Source organism: Oreochromis aureus, linkage group 4, assembly GCF_013358895.1.
Source record: "Oreochromis aureus strain Israel breed Guangdong linkage group 4, ZZ_aureus, whole genome shotgun sequence".
NCBI lineage: Eukaryota > Metazoa > Chordata > Actinopteri > Cichliformes > Cichlidae > Oreochromis > Oreochromis aureus.
In genome coordinates, this window is record NC_052945.1 from 6,166,403 (window position 1) to 6,181,046 (window position 14,644).

Genomic DNA, 14,644 nt, shown 5'->3' on the forward strand with positions numbered 1-14,644 from the left:
ACCCAGTGTCTCACTTGCTCCCCCCCTCCCTCCCTCCTCTCTGCCTCTTTCAGTTCAGTGAACTGAGTGAAATGTCTTTCCGACTAAATGATTTTTTTTTTACACGGTGGGAAAGTTGCCATGGAGACAGCAACCCCCCCACCCAGCCCCTCCTCTCATTTTTTGCTCAAGAGTGTAGCCCATTAAAGCTGTGCTAACTGGTCGATGTCACGTGTGTGTGTGTTTTTTGCTCTTCTTGAACTGTTAACACTGTCAGTATGCTGCAGGTGCCCCTTTATGAGTGTGTCTATATACAGAACTAGCCTCCTCCACCTCCTCCTGTCTCCAGTTCCACACATCCTGCACGCAGCTATTGCCTCTCTCCTCCAGGTTTTCCCATTTGTGTTCTCCTCCTCCTCCTGTTCTCTTCCTCGCTGGCATTCTGTGGCTCTTCATCCTCCTTCATTTGTTTAATCCCCCCCCCTAATCCTCCTTCTCTGTCATTCCTCTGCACATCTGAGCTTCCTTTTCCTCCTCACTCTGCTTTCTGCCGAAACACCGGAGGTGCAGCTTGCTGCTGGTGGGCTTTAACGAGGGATAATAACCACATGACAAATGATATGAGTGATTTTTCTAAAAGAAAGGGAGACAAAATAGAAGTAGGAGTGCAGATGTGGGTGCGCACACAGGGCAGGCGATGGTGCGCCACGTTGCATTTAGGCAAAATGTGGCCACAATAAAGAATTCATGACAAAGTGGCTGAATAATTACATGCGACGTAATGCACAGCTGAAAGTCCGAAAACTCAAAAAATAAATAAAAAAATTGGGTTCAGGCAGTCTCTATCCAGGTCTTACCTCTATGCCTGAGGCAAATATACACTGTGGACGTGAAATGCTCAGAAGTTTGTGAAGTTTGTATATTATATATAGCATGTAGCGCACTGCCTGGCATCTGTGACAGCCCAGTGCATCAAGGAAAGTAAGAAACACGAGGCTGGATGATACATATCCTTTATTTCCATGATCATTACTTCAGCCACACTGTTACTTACACATTCACAGACATCCTGCGACCTGGTACAGCTGTCCCGACTGAAACGATCGCCCTGGCTTAACCTCTCAATCAAAATACTCAGCATTAACCAATAAAAAAGTAAACCTCTTGAATAAATTATATATAAAAAGAACAAATGAAAATCAAAAGGAATACCAATTCGAGAAAGATAAATACAGCATAAACAATCCTTTTTCTTCAGTGTTGTTTTTGACCACAGAGATAAACATCTGCTAGATCTCCTTTTAGTCGTCATTAGTAGTATTAGTATCAAGTTCTTTGTCAGATTTTGCTTAAAGCATCACTTATATAATTTTCATTGCATCAAGTTGACATCATTCATGTTAATATAAGCATGCAAACATGTTTCCCCATGACCATTCGGAACTGCACAAACGAGAGAAGACAGCAAGGGGGAGAATAGGGAGGAGGACGGAAAGGGTGGGGTGGGGTTGTCGTACACAGAGAGAAAGAAAGAGGGCAAGATGGGGGCGTGAGGTGGGTGTGAGTGAGAAAGCTGAAGGAACTGGGGAGGAAAAAGTAGAGCAGGAAAAATGGATAGGTGACGGAGAGGTGCAGGAGGAAAGGTAAGGACTGCTGGAGGAGAGAACGAGTAATCAGACAGACAGAAACAGAAAGGGAGGGGTTTAGATGGGGGGGGGGCTAGGCGGACAGAGGGAGGAGGAGAATAAGGGAATGTGCTGGCTCCAGTATGAGTTTTGCAATCTATCACAAGGCAGTAACACTAGGGCTAAATAGGGTAGACACAAGCAGAGAGAGAAGGAGAGAGGCTGGGAAAGGAGGAGAGTTTATGGGGCCTCTAGACCGATGGATCAATACCATATCTACTTATACAAGCTGATCAATAACCCCCCATCTGACAAACAACACAAAATACTTTCAGATATAATTATAACCTCCTGCTACCTTCATTGATCCAAAGGAAAACTAGACCCCCCATCCCCAAACTGCACACACAAAATACACACACGTGTGTGTTTGTGCACGTGAGGATGAGACTGAAATGGCAACAATACAAGTAGCTGCAGTGAGGTGTTGTACCGTTTTGCTGAGGTTACAGTGTGGTGACAGACATGGCTTTGAAAAGTCTGTATCGGTTTACACAAGTAGTGCAGATATTTCAAGCGCTCGTTTCTCACAACACCTCCTCCCTGATGTCTCGTCTTTATGGGGATCTAAATTTATCTTGATCTGTATTTTTCCTTAAACCTTTTATTTTTTGTTGCCTTCCTTCTCATGAATGTAATCAAAATGCACCCAACAATTAAAATGATCAATCCCAACGCCGTCCTGATTTTCCCTCGGACATACAGTACACAAACTACTGAAAGAAGTACACAATCAACACAGTTACTTACATCAGGCAAAGGGTGAGAGAGGAGAGAAGGGCTGAATGATTGGCAGCTGATTTCAGAGACGACATAGACAATACAAACTAATGTCTATGAAAGACAGTGTTTCCCCACCTAGTGCAATGAGGCACGTATAGTACATACACATTCACTCACTCACACACACACACACACACAGAAAATGGCTCCTTTGTAAAGACACAACACAAAGTTGGCTCCAAGACGTGCTTTTCACAGTCTGTGGATGCCGGGATTCGAGGAGCGAGGGAGGCAAGACAGGAAATGGACACGGGAGAGGAGGAGGAGGAAAAGGAGGAGGTGAGCACAAAAACGTGTCACACACAAGGTCACAGTGACACACAGGCATACACACACGCACAGACGCGCACGATACAAAACAAACACGCCCACAAACACAGAAACACACACTAATAAAAGCAACACGGACGTGTGTGTCCTCCTAAAGTCTTGTCGGTGACATGATATGGACTAATAATTTTGTCAATTGAAGCTTGAGGAACAAAAACAACAAAAAACACACTGTGCTGGAATGATTGAAAAATAAATTAGAGTGGTGATATCCTTCAGTGTGGGATACATCCTCCAGCTAGTGCACTCCAAACAGATGCTGGTCCAATCCTAAAGCCAGGATTCGTTGAACCCGTTTTGTCCTACATTAGGAAAAGTCTGGCGATTTGGCCTGAAAGCCAGTGTCGATCAAATAGTTCGTGTCTCGCATCATCTCATCCTCAGTGGACCGTAAAAAAAAATGGCATGAATGAACTCATTTCCGCATGGTTGCATGTATACTGTTTCACACAAATGACAGAGCAAAATAATTTAAAAAATACTAACGAGCACCATGAGGACTGTGACAAAAAGCATGAGGAAGAGGGACACATTTCAAGGCTATGTAACATGCTTAGACCAATGAGTCTGTCCTCATTTTTCGCTCTTCTGACATCAATAAAGACCACTGGATGCCTCGTCGTCTTTCCTCTGGGGAAAATAAGCGAGTTAACTCTGAAACCAGAGGGTAGGAACCCTGGAGAAGGCGTCCAAAATGGCCGAGAGTATCCACGGTGGATATTTCGTCCTGCTAGTACTACATGAGATGTATTCCTATACAGTACGGCATATACTGTACACTAAAAGAAAAATATTGACATAAGGATTTTCTTCTTTTGTAGTCTGTACAAGGGCATGAACCTTTGGTCCTGTTTGAAATGACCATTCTACGATGGCTTCCTTTTGACTTTTTTTAGTTTTCAAGAGAGAAAGAGTTTGTCACGTCACACTCCTTCTAGATGAAATACTACACTAATCTGAAGCACACATGGACTACTCACATACTACAAACTCTGTATTTGTGTATTTGTGTGTGTGTGTGTGTGTGTGTGTGTGTGTTTCCTCGCTAGATCCCAAAATGTACACCTGATTTCAGTCCACTGTACCGTTAAGTGTCCACATGTGTTTGTAAATGTGTAGTCTGATGCTCAAAAGTGTAGCTTGTGATGGATGGAGCTGATTTTTCCCCCCTCCAGCTCAGTAAAGACAGCACAGGAGTTGAAGGATTCATTAGCAGGAGCAGAACAGCACTAGCAGTTGGACACTAGCAGTGTCTCCACGTCTCTCTTTCTTTGATGGAGAGAATTATTCACAGATAAGAAGAAAGAAAGCAAAGTCTGGAGCTGTAGAGATGATAATGACCTGAGGAAAGAAGGAATAAGGGGGGAGAAGCAGATTAAGGAAGAGTGTGAGTTAGGGGGAGGGAGGGAGGGTGGGGGGGGGTCGAGAAGATATAAACAGCATGCTGTACTGTACGTTTGTAGGGAGGAGGGGGAGATGCATTATATAACCCATAACATCGAGATTATACACATGCCTCTGCCTTACAGCTCCTACATCTGACAGCTCCACAGCTTCCACTTTATCACACACTCCCAGTTAGGTCATGCTTTTAAAGACTTGACTAGTTTTCCAGTGTAAATCTGTCTGGGGAAGCATCTGCTGCACATTTTGTAGATATGTACTACACTTTCAGATTTAAAAAAAAAAGTGCATCCACTTTACAAGCTAAACTCCAGGAGATATTTTATTGCTACCGGAGTGATGATACAAATTACCATATCCTGATGACAAGAAAATAATAGCATGCTCAGAAACCATGGTGTGGAAGAACAAAGTCAGGAGAGACTCACAGTTTTAATCGGAGTGGGGACTGTCCACCACGATGTGTGGCTTTGGGGAGGATGTGGTGGAACTCTTTGACACAAATGTACCGATTGCTTTTTCCTGCAAGGAAGAATATGTTTGGCAATTATGTTAATTCTTTGTGACAAGAAAACACTTTTAATACATTCAGTTAAAAAAAAGGAAAAAGAAAATGTAAATTTTATACATTATGCTGAAGTACCACAGCTACTAATCTTACTTTGTCTATCATACTTTTAGGTGAAAAGTGTAGTTGCTTATGTCTTAGGCAGAGTTACAGTGCAACGCAGTATTAGGGCCACATTAAGGAAACAAATTATTAACAGCTGCCACAGCTGATATGCCCTCTGCAAAATGCCACGTGTAGAGTTATTGAAGCAACTTGATCGGCTGTCTTCTTGCGTCTTGTGACACAACATACATTCTCTTTATTGCACGAGGGTTGTAAACATCGACATCCTTGCATCTGTCCATTGCCAGCTATTTAATTTTGTACAAATCTGGCCAACTCGTCCAAGTTTGTGTGGTTTTTGTTCTGACCAGATGCAGCTTTCTGCATCTCTTCAACACCCTTATACTTATCACCACACTGTGTGTATGTGCTAAAAGAAAAATCAGTTCCTTGTTACTGAAACCATTACTAAAGTACGATTTCACTAACTCATCTACACGAGGCGTTTTGTAGAGAGTTGGCAGTCGTTTGACTTGAAACGACAGCTTTAATCTTCACATTTTGACTTTTTTCTCAAAATAGTATTTAAGGTTTTAGTTAATCTCCAAATCTAACACATATTTTATCTGTGGCTTGCAGTGCTGTTTATCTATTGTTTTGGTGTCCAGCTGTACAGACTACCTTTTCTTTAATATTGTGGCTTTAGATGACACCTCAGATGTCTCTAAACACTTGATTTCAGATATTCTTTCTACTCACCAACCCTTCTGTGTATAAGGAGTAGCCAATCAGAAAAAGTTGGCTTAAAAGGAGGGATTGCTTCAAAGTAAGACTGCCAAAAAGGCTTGTCTCACACAGAGGATTAACTAAGGTACTGCAAACCCCAGTAAAAGACACAAAAGGGTGTTTGAATCATGCAAAACCCTCCAGTAGAGGCAACAAATAAAAAACTAAAAAGAGTTGGAAATTCACGGGTCTCCTTTAAGTTCTAAAAAATCCAGAAAAAGATGCAATTTTCCAGAAATTGAAAGAGATGCTTTTTTTCTGTCTACTGAACTACACCAACCGTAGCAGAGGGAAGGGTGCAGCTACCTGTGACGAGAGGCTCGCGCTTGTGAAAGCGTGGCAGGATGCAAACATTAAAGGCGTCTCACTCAGCTGAGCTGTAACATTAGCTGGCTGCACGCTTCCTCTGGCTGGCAGGTGTTGTTTCATAGAAAGAAAATGGCTTCTACATGAAGCCGCTCAGGTTTGAGGATTTTTTTCCTGAATAACCAGTGCATGTCTTCCAAAAAAAGACATTTCTGCAGAGTTTTCTAATATGGCTCTTTTTTGGCATATCAAAGGCAAAGCAGGCAGAAGCCAGACATTTCTACAGTCAACAGTCAAACCTCCAAAACTGGATGACTCACTCAAATAGATGAACAGCACTACATGACGAAGGCAAAGATGTAGATTTAGTTTGGGGTGAACTGCCACTTTAAAGGAACAGTGCAACAGTGTACGAGGTATATACGTAAATATGAAAGAGCCAGCAGCTGTTGTTTCATATGGTGGATGTGAGCAGTGTGGGGAAACAGCTTACCTCACTCAGAAAAGATAAGAAAGTCTGTCTGCCGGAAATGATGAAGTTTATCTAAGCCTATCTACATATAATTATGCATTATAGAGATTAGGAGGTGTTTCACACAATGGCACATCCTGCGTAATAATTACTTTTAACTCTCATATGTAAGTACGTTGGACTTTACCTATGGTAGAATGTTTTTAAATTTTATTTTGCTTCTGTTTCTAGCCCTCTAAAGGCCTTTGCTTTTGTTTGACATTTCCACCTGAAAATAGATCCCCAAATATAATCACTAACAGTGGCAAAACCTAAACAACTCTGAGCTCAGTGGAATAGAGACGTTTGGTCAAGAACTTTGAAATGCAAATAGTCCCCTTAATCTTACCACCGTTCCAGAGTGACTCCAGCAAATACTGAGAATTTAACCTTTCAAATTTGACCTAATAAAATCTATAAAAGAGAGCAATGCTGATGTTTGTGAGCCCACTGTACCAAATCCACTGCAACAAATATGAAATTCAGCAACAGCTGCTTCACTTTAAGTCAAAGTAATATTATGTGGCTTCTTAAGTGAATGTGTCATGCTCTGCAGCCTGTCGGTGCTCTAATAACAAATACTGCCTGGGACCATTAGAGAGGCCTTCAGAGAGGAAGAGTTTAAACAAAAGCTGAGTAATTATTCCATCACTGCTACTCCTTCCACTCAAACTGTACCATTTCTTCTATGCTAATGTCACTGTTACTATGCTAATGCTAAATAATTGTCATCATATGGTATAAATTATTATAGTTATGCTCAGCACCCAAGCATATGTACTCATAGTGAAAACACACGGATGCACACGCATAGACTCACACGCTCGTATGCTCATTACCTCCACAAGCTGATGCCAGTGCTCTATTGGTTTGCGAGGATTGGCCAGCATGGCAGCCCAGTGCTCCCTCCCCGGACCTTCAGCTTCGCTGCCTACACGACACATCCCTATAACCTCGTTATGACCGATGCTGATGCGCAGCAAGGGCAGGAGGGGTGGAAGCGAGGATGGGAGAGACACAGAGAGAGGGAGAAAAACAAGCAGTTAGAAAAGGAAACGGTTGAAGAGCGGGATTAGAAAAGCAGAAGGAGGGAGACAGGGCTTGTAAGAAGCAGCCACAGAGTCTCATTTATCAACCTTGAGTATTGGGGAAAGAATACAGCAGTTGAGGAAGGAAATTAAATAGCAGCTCACAAATACACACAGCCCTGTATAAAACCTCTGTCAGTGAGGAAACAGGCATGAGCACAAACATACAAAAGCACACACCTATAGAGATGCCAAATGGAGGGCAGGCTACATAATAGGGAGGCGGCGCATTTGTACACAAACACATCAAGCAGCCAAGTGTTGCTGCAAGCGTCAGACAGCCCAACACTGGCAGGGTTACACTTCCTTCTTCGCCATTAGCATAAATCATTCTTATTCATGAGGTGCCCGTCTATGTAAAACAGGGAACATCCACAAGGAGGCTGACTCACAAGGGGGCCCTCGCCGTGTTCAACACAGCTGCAGCGCGTCAAAATGTGATGACCCAAAAGCAGCATCGCGCCTCATGCGCAAAAAGCGCACATTCAATAAGCAGCTACTTCACAGCAACGCTTGAATTGATCTTAAATCCCCTGGAGCATGCTTCACCATAATAACACCTCAGCGTGCTCACCAGTCATAGTCCATCACTGCGATGATGATGGATACATTTTCTATATTTTCATTGGGAATGTCAAACACCAGCGCCTCGTTGTACGTGGGATTCAGCGTGTTCTTCTTGATGGAGGTCTTCCTCTTTTTTAGCCTCCGCCCGTCACATATCAGAGAGGCCTTCACGTACGGATCTGAAGCAGAGAACGGGGAGGGGGGGGGACAAGGAAGATGGGAAGGGAAAGAAAGCAGGTGGTGGGAAAAGGAAGAGGGGGAGGCGTGGAGAGGAGCAGAAGAAGAAAGAGGTGGAGAGAGCCAGAGAGAAGCAGGGGGCGGAAGCAGAGAGAATAAGATAAGAGGGGACTCCTGTGAATGCTGTTAGGTATTATGTTCACAGGTATCCGCATCTGTAACGCATAAAAGGCATGAAAATCAAGTCACCTTGGCAAAGCTGGATTAAGAACACAAAGGGAGAAAAGCAGCACAGGTTGAATCACCTCAGTTATCCATTCAACATGTGCAGCTTGGTGACAGCAGCCAAGGAAAACACACACACCCACACGACTCTGTTTTTATGCCACGTTGAAGCATCTTTCCGGGCCCGCAATCATGTCGGGATCAGCGAGGAACAATAGCAGCGTGCGATCATTAACATTTCAGATCTCATTTAATCTGAGAGGGCAATCATCAAGCCTTTAAGTGAAGGATAACTCAAATCTCTTTTTAATATAATTGTTAATTAAATACCAGAATTTGGATTCGCATTTCTATGTTTGCATCGCCTTCAGGTCAGATAGTTGAGGTGCCTCTACCCCTTGAAGCTCTGCTCTCACAGTTAAATACAGTCAATTTGGTGATGCTCTATATATTTAGGGAATATTTAGCAAAGATTTGTAGTAATTTGCCTCGTCACGCTACGTCTGCTCCTGTAAGTAATTTATTAGGTTTCGGGGAATTCCTTTCTGACAACATTTTTTATGCACGCTTGTTGGTTTTATTGAAAGTGGAGATAACGGTAACGAAAGAGGAGTTGGCGTCCTCCGTCATGTGTTACAAAGCTGCATTACACTCAGATCTGCGGCGGCGGCCTCTGCTGGAGAAGACTTTCTTCTTCATTTGTTGCTAAATGGCATGTAAATGACTATTTTATCGAAAAAGGATCTAACACCATGTTTACCAGTGATGTTTACCCACAGGAGAAAAATATCTCTACAGGGCTTCACGCCAGTTATTATGGTATACATCTGGCCAGTGATCAGTCAGATCAAGACATAAAGCTAAAAGCACTCAGGAAAGCAACATATATCACCAGCAGCTGTTTTTGCAGACAGCGCTTAAGCTGTTTTCTGTCATATTTTTCCTCTAAATGAGTTTCCAGTCAGAGTGCTTGCTGGAGGTCTTGCGGCAGCATGATGTGTGTGAATGCGTTAATTCTTTACCTGAGAAACCAGTCAGGTCCATGGCTTTGAGGTTGGTGGCCTTGATGATTGTAGCGGTGAGCCTGCCTGCAGTGGGCAGGTAACACAGCGAGAAATTAAGTTCCCCGAGATCGGCCTTCTCCTGTAGGTCAATATACACGCAAACAGAGATCAGAAATGGGGCGAGGTCAGACAGATCACACGTAGCATCAGAAACACAGAGATAAGAATTCTGTGGTTTGCTATCTGTGCTTGAAACGAGTTAGATCTGTGACTGACAGCGCGCGACAGCAGGTGTCCCGATGTGGACAGCAGGAGTGTTTGGGCACGGGGGGAATGCTGTCACTGTAAATGAATCATACACCGATCTGCTGAAGTCCCTGACTAGGAAAGAGTTAAATACAAGCAACGACATGTGGGCTTTTTATATCTCTGCCTCTAGTGCTATCTGCTGATCTGCCCGTGCTCTTAGTGGCACCTCGGTAATGACACCGGTGGTATTCAGATCACACGGTGGTGCGATGGCTCCTTAGTGGCTTTGAGGCTCACTAATCAATACTTCCCAAAGTGAAACACTGAAATACGCCGATGACGCTGATGCTTTAAACTTACTTAATAAATTAAAGCCCCATGCCAAAAGATTTTTAAGACTCTGCTCCATCTAATTTGCTAATAGCCTTCTATGAATATTTCATATAAATCTACTTGGACATTGCCTAATATAAAGTTTGGAAGTGGCTAGCATTGCCCTTCCAGTAATCTATCTGGACTCTTCTGAGCTGCTTTGTTACTTTACCAGACTGCGAATTAATCTGTGCTGCAGGCCATTTCCGCTCTGTACCATTTCTATACTTCTCCTCCTCCTACGTATACAATACAAGCTGGGTTTACTACTTTAGATGATTCTGACATGCGTTGGTATTTGAGTCTTAATTTCCCCTGCAAAACCTGAGTAATAAAACATTCTTGACTCGGTCCAAAGACTGTCAAGTTTAAGTGCAGAAGCCTGAAAACATCTTTTATTAATATTTATTAAATATTTGCAACTTTTAATGACCTTGAATTTCTAAAGATAGGAATTCAAACTGCATCAATTCAGAAAATGATTTTCAAATCAAAAGAATTCAGGTATTTAGATATCCACATATTTAGTAAGTGGCTGTCTTTAAGAGTAACTATTCAATAGATAAACAGCACAAAATATGTGTTAGATTTGGAGATTAACTAAAACCTTAAATACTATTCGGCTTTTCATGCTTTTGTCATTTTGATAACTGAATGTTATTTCTATTGTTAACATAATTCTGTCCTCTCAGGGAAATGCATTTAACAGTGCAAAGGTCTGGGAAGAGATTACATCATACATGACCATTAGAGAAATGTCAGACTGGCCTCAAATTATATCTGAAGCAGGACAACGAGCCCAAATGAACAGAATCCTAAAGAACTATCTCGAGTCACCAGAACAACAAACAGATGGTGTGGGTCTGGGATTACATTAAGACAAAAATGCACCAGAGACAACTTGAATCCACAGAACTGTGGCGCGTTCTTCCAGTTGCTCGATAACCTACCTGCAAATTACTGTGTGCAAGTGTACCCGAGAGAATTCACACAGTTAAAAGCCAAGGATTTACTACTTTTTTCAGTTTACTGCACTTCTGTTGTCATTATTTGAAAAATGCAAACAATTCATGGCACGTCACTCAATTGTTGCTTTACTTTCAGGGCCATAAACATTTTCACTGCATCTTTTGTCCAACAGGTAATGCAAGACAGTGACGGCCAAAGGTTTTGTTAAACATTTGAGTTTTTGAAAGTTGTAAAATCCTTGAGATTGTTTTTCTCTTTGTCATAGAAACATAAAAAAAAATCTAAAACTGAAGCAGCAAAGTGCATGAAAAACAAACAGTGCAGGGCCCTCTTTTTCCTTCTTTCAACATCCCAATATGTTAACACTTTAATAAGTATTGAAACATTTTAGTTAACTGATATAAAAATAAAATTTAACTGGCGGAACATTATGCACTTATATGTGAACATAAGCTTGTTTTGATAAAAACAAAACTGAGATGACCAAAACTGAAACTAAGCTGAACCAAAAAAACAAAGGTTTAAAATGCAATAAAAATAAGAACTATTGATAAACAGGTGTAATAACTCTGACTCACCATGTGTCTGTGTCTACCTTTTTGCACCTTCATACAGCTATATTTGTTTTCTCTTTCTTCCGAGGCCAAAATTGAGATTCATTTTTATAACGTTACGGCACCCACTTCTGCCTTAAATCTCAAATAGAAGCTGTCAGGTTTGATATGCTCCATTTCTGGTTCAGTTCTATTTATCACAGCTTTGGCCCATAATTTGCAGCTGCAACGGCCCAAATGCACCACAAGGCTCATTCAAATTTCACCAAATCTAATCTACAGTGGGCATCTCCTCCAAATGAGCATGTCTATTTTGGGTTATTTCTTACCGCAGTGCCCTCCACAATGTCCCTCCAGATGGGTTTGTCCCCGCTGCCCTCGCTGAAGTCCAGCAGGTTGTCCACCACTACCTGGCCTATCAGGTCGTGTCTGGAGAAGCGGTCAAAGTCGTACACGGAGAAATGCAGTTTCCTGGAATGTAGCTCATTCAGCGGCACGCCAAACTGAAATGTCTCATTGAACACTGGGTTTAAGGTCTTTCTGTGGACCTGAAAGACAGACAGAATTTACTGTTTAGATCATAGCTGGAAGAATACAGTGTAAATATTTTGTACTCGTGTAGTAGTAATGAAATAATTAATGGGTAGGTAAAAATTTTTCAGGTGGGAATGGGGAACGAAGGGGTAGCAAGGGACTACTATATTTTACAGCCCACACACCCTGGACTTCCACTGTAATAAGAGTGCCACTGCCTATATTTTCATTGCTGTCTCTCAATAGTATGCTGTCAGTAAAAAGCAATGCCAATTCCATCAGCTAGAATTACTCAAAACACATTTAACCCCATGAAATTGTATGTTACCTTCTGTTATTAAGGTATCAAATAAGTGCAAGTAATGCTTATAAGCCAGTAGTTCCTGCCTCAGACTACTCCAGGAAAAAAATGGCTTGAAGTGCGCTAGTATGACTTATTTTAGTCACACATGCCTACAGACTTTTTGGCAACTTCTGGAGGCTGCTGAGTGAAAGCGGTTGCTAGGTGAGTAATTGACATGTGCAGACTATGGGCAACTGCAGCAACCTGGTAGCAACCAAAGGAATCACAAGTACTTTTTCAGTGCAGCATTATATACCTCTTTGCTGCCAGCAACCGGTTTCCAACTGGTCAGAGAATACACATTTCTCCTAGCAACCGATTGTTGCCAGGCAACTATCAAACAATCTCCAGGCTTGTGCGACTGAGGCTATTGAACAGGGGCGGTACCGGGACGAAATAAATAAAGACTATTTTAAATTCATAATTATGCAGAACTACTTTGATAGACTAGTAATAGTTGAACTGCACTGTAGCTACAGACTTATATCTTTTTAAGGGCTGTTACCTGATGTGTTAATTTATAATACAGTAATAACAATTTTTAATATCATAATTTCTCAAAGTATTTTTGTAAATGTCATATAGCTCTTCATCCATCCATCCATTCTCTGTCGCTTATCCCTTTCAGGGTGGCGGGGGGGCTGGAGCCTATCACAGCTGTCTTTGGGTGAGAGGCGGGTACACCTGGACAGGTCGCCAGTCTGTCACAGGGCAAGCTCTTCATTTTTTCTTAACATGTAATATTAAAATACCCTGTAAATAAAATAATAAATAGGTAGCTGATAAATATATGTCATACTCAAAGTTTGTTTTTTTAAAGTTTTTTGTTTTATTACAGATTCTCTTTATATTTGTAACTTTTCATGCTGAATAATTACAAAGTACTTGCAAAGGAATTTTTTCTGTTTTAATCTGCAGATTTACTCTTTTATTATTTTCACATTTGAGTCTTTTTTATTGATTCTTTCATTCCAGTTAAAAACATGAGACATTTCTGAAGATAAATTCAAGAAAACCAGCAGTTTGTTTGGGAACTCCTAATGCTCTATTGAAAATGCACCCAGAATCCTCGGCTGAATCTATGAAAAATCATTTTAATCCACCACAAAGTAAAATGTATTTTTCAGCCTGTTTCACAAAGTGCAACTATATTTCTTCAACCAAACAAACAGGATGTTTTCTTTTTTCCAGCAGAGGAGAGGAGTCACTGAGGATTTGTGGCTTCAAAAATCATCAAACGACCTGCTGAATGTTTCAAAGTTTGTCTTCTGGCTTTTATGTGTGACTTGAATGAAGCAATGCAAAACTTTCAAATGCTTTCCTTGGAGGCACAAACTGAGCTGTATTTGCTCAGAATTCCTTTCCTTGAAAGCAGTAATCTACAGGATCCTCGAGTTTTAAAGCAACATCTTTGACTCTGAGAGCTTAGCGCTGTTTTTTGGTATTTAATCTTTGGTCAAATTTGAGTTTATGATGTTTTTTCTCAATCCTGGGCTTTCTTTTGTTTCCCTATCTAAAGCACCCAGATTTTCTTCACTTTTGCCCAAAACAAATTAGAAAGCAGAGAGCTTTAAAAGCTTTAAGGGTGAATCTAAACAGCAACGTCAGCCCAGACATGTAAGCATTAGCAACTTCTTTCTTTTTTTGTTAATGACTGACATTATTTCAAAAACAGGACAGAGGATAACATGACAGAGGGATGTGATTAATAGTGTGCTGCGTTTGCTAAAATGTCCTCGAGCCACATAATTATCATCTAACACACTGGCTGACCTTGTTCCTTTGCTAGGGTGAGAAAAGTGAATTTCAATTTTCCCTTTGGGATGGAAGACCCAATCATAGTTGTGAAATTAAATAATGACCAAAAACTAGATTTAAAACTCAATATTTTCTTTTTGTCAAACACGCACAGTTCTTTCCTTAACTCTCGTATCTCGTGTCACATCAATTCAGTCTCACGGAAAGACGGCGGCTATAATTTCCTGATCGTCACATCTCAGCATATTGTGGGCTCCATTTGTAAATTTGTCGTCAACCTCATTCCGGCTCCAACACATAATTTTGCTATTTGCTGTTTTGCCAGTGGGCTTTATTTGCTATCAAAGCATTTGATGTGGATGCTGTCATGTTATAAAGCATGTGAAAATTAAAATGTGATGCACACA

At 41.4% G+C, this 14,644-nt stretch overlaps 1 protein-coding gene across 2 annotated transcripts in view; it reads right to left on the reverse strand.

The window, feature by feature from the left end:
- Positions 1–222: 222 nt before the first annotated feature.
- The window catches only part of syt3 (synaptotagmin III), a 42,290-nt gene continuing 27,868 nt past the window's right edge, over positions 223–14,644 (reverse strand). For both annotated transcript variants that reach the window (XM_039610652.1, XM_031750403.2), the window contains 6 exons: positions 11,932–12,150; positions 9,477–9,597; positions 8,060–8,231; positions 7,237–7,366; positions 4,610–4,703; positions 223–4,118 (listed from right to left, as the gene is read on the reverse strand). In XM_039610652.1, coding sequence (XP_039466586.1) covers positions 4,614–4,703; positions 7,237–7,366; positions 8,060–8,231; positions 9,477–9,597; positions 11,932–12,150 — 732 coding nt within the window. In that variant the 3' untranslated portion in view covers positions 223–4,118; positions 4,610–4,613. The remainder of the gene's footprint in view (positions 4,119–4,609; positions 4,704–7,236; positions 7,367–8,059; positions 8,232–9,476; positions 9,598–11,931; positions 12,151–14,644) is intronic.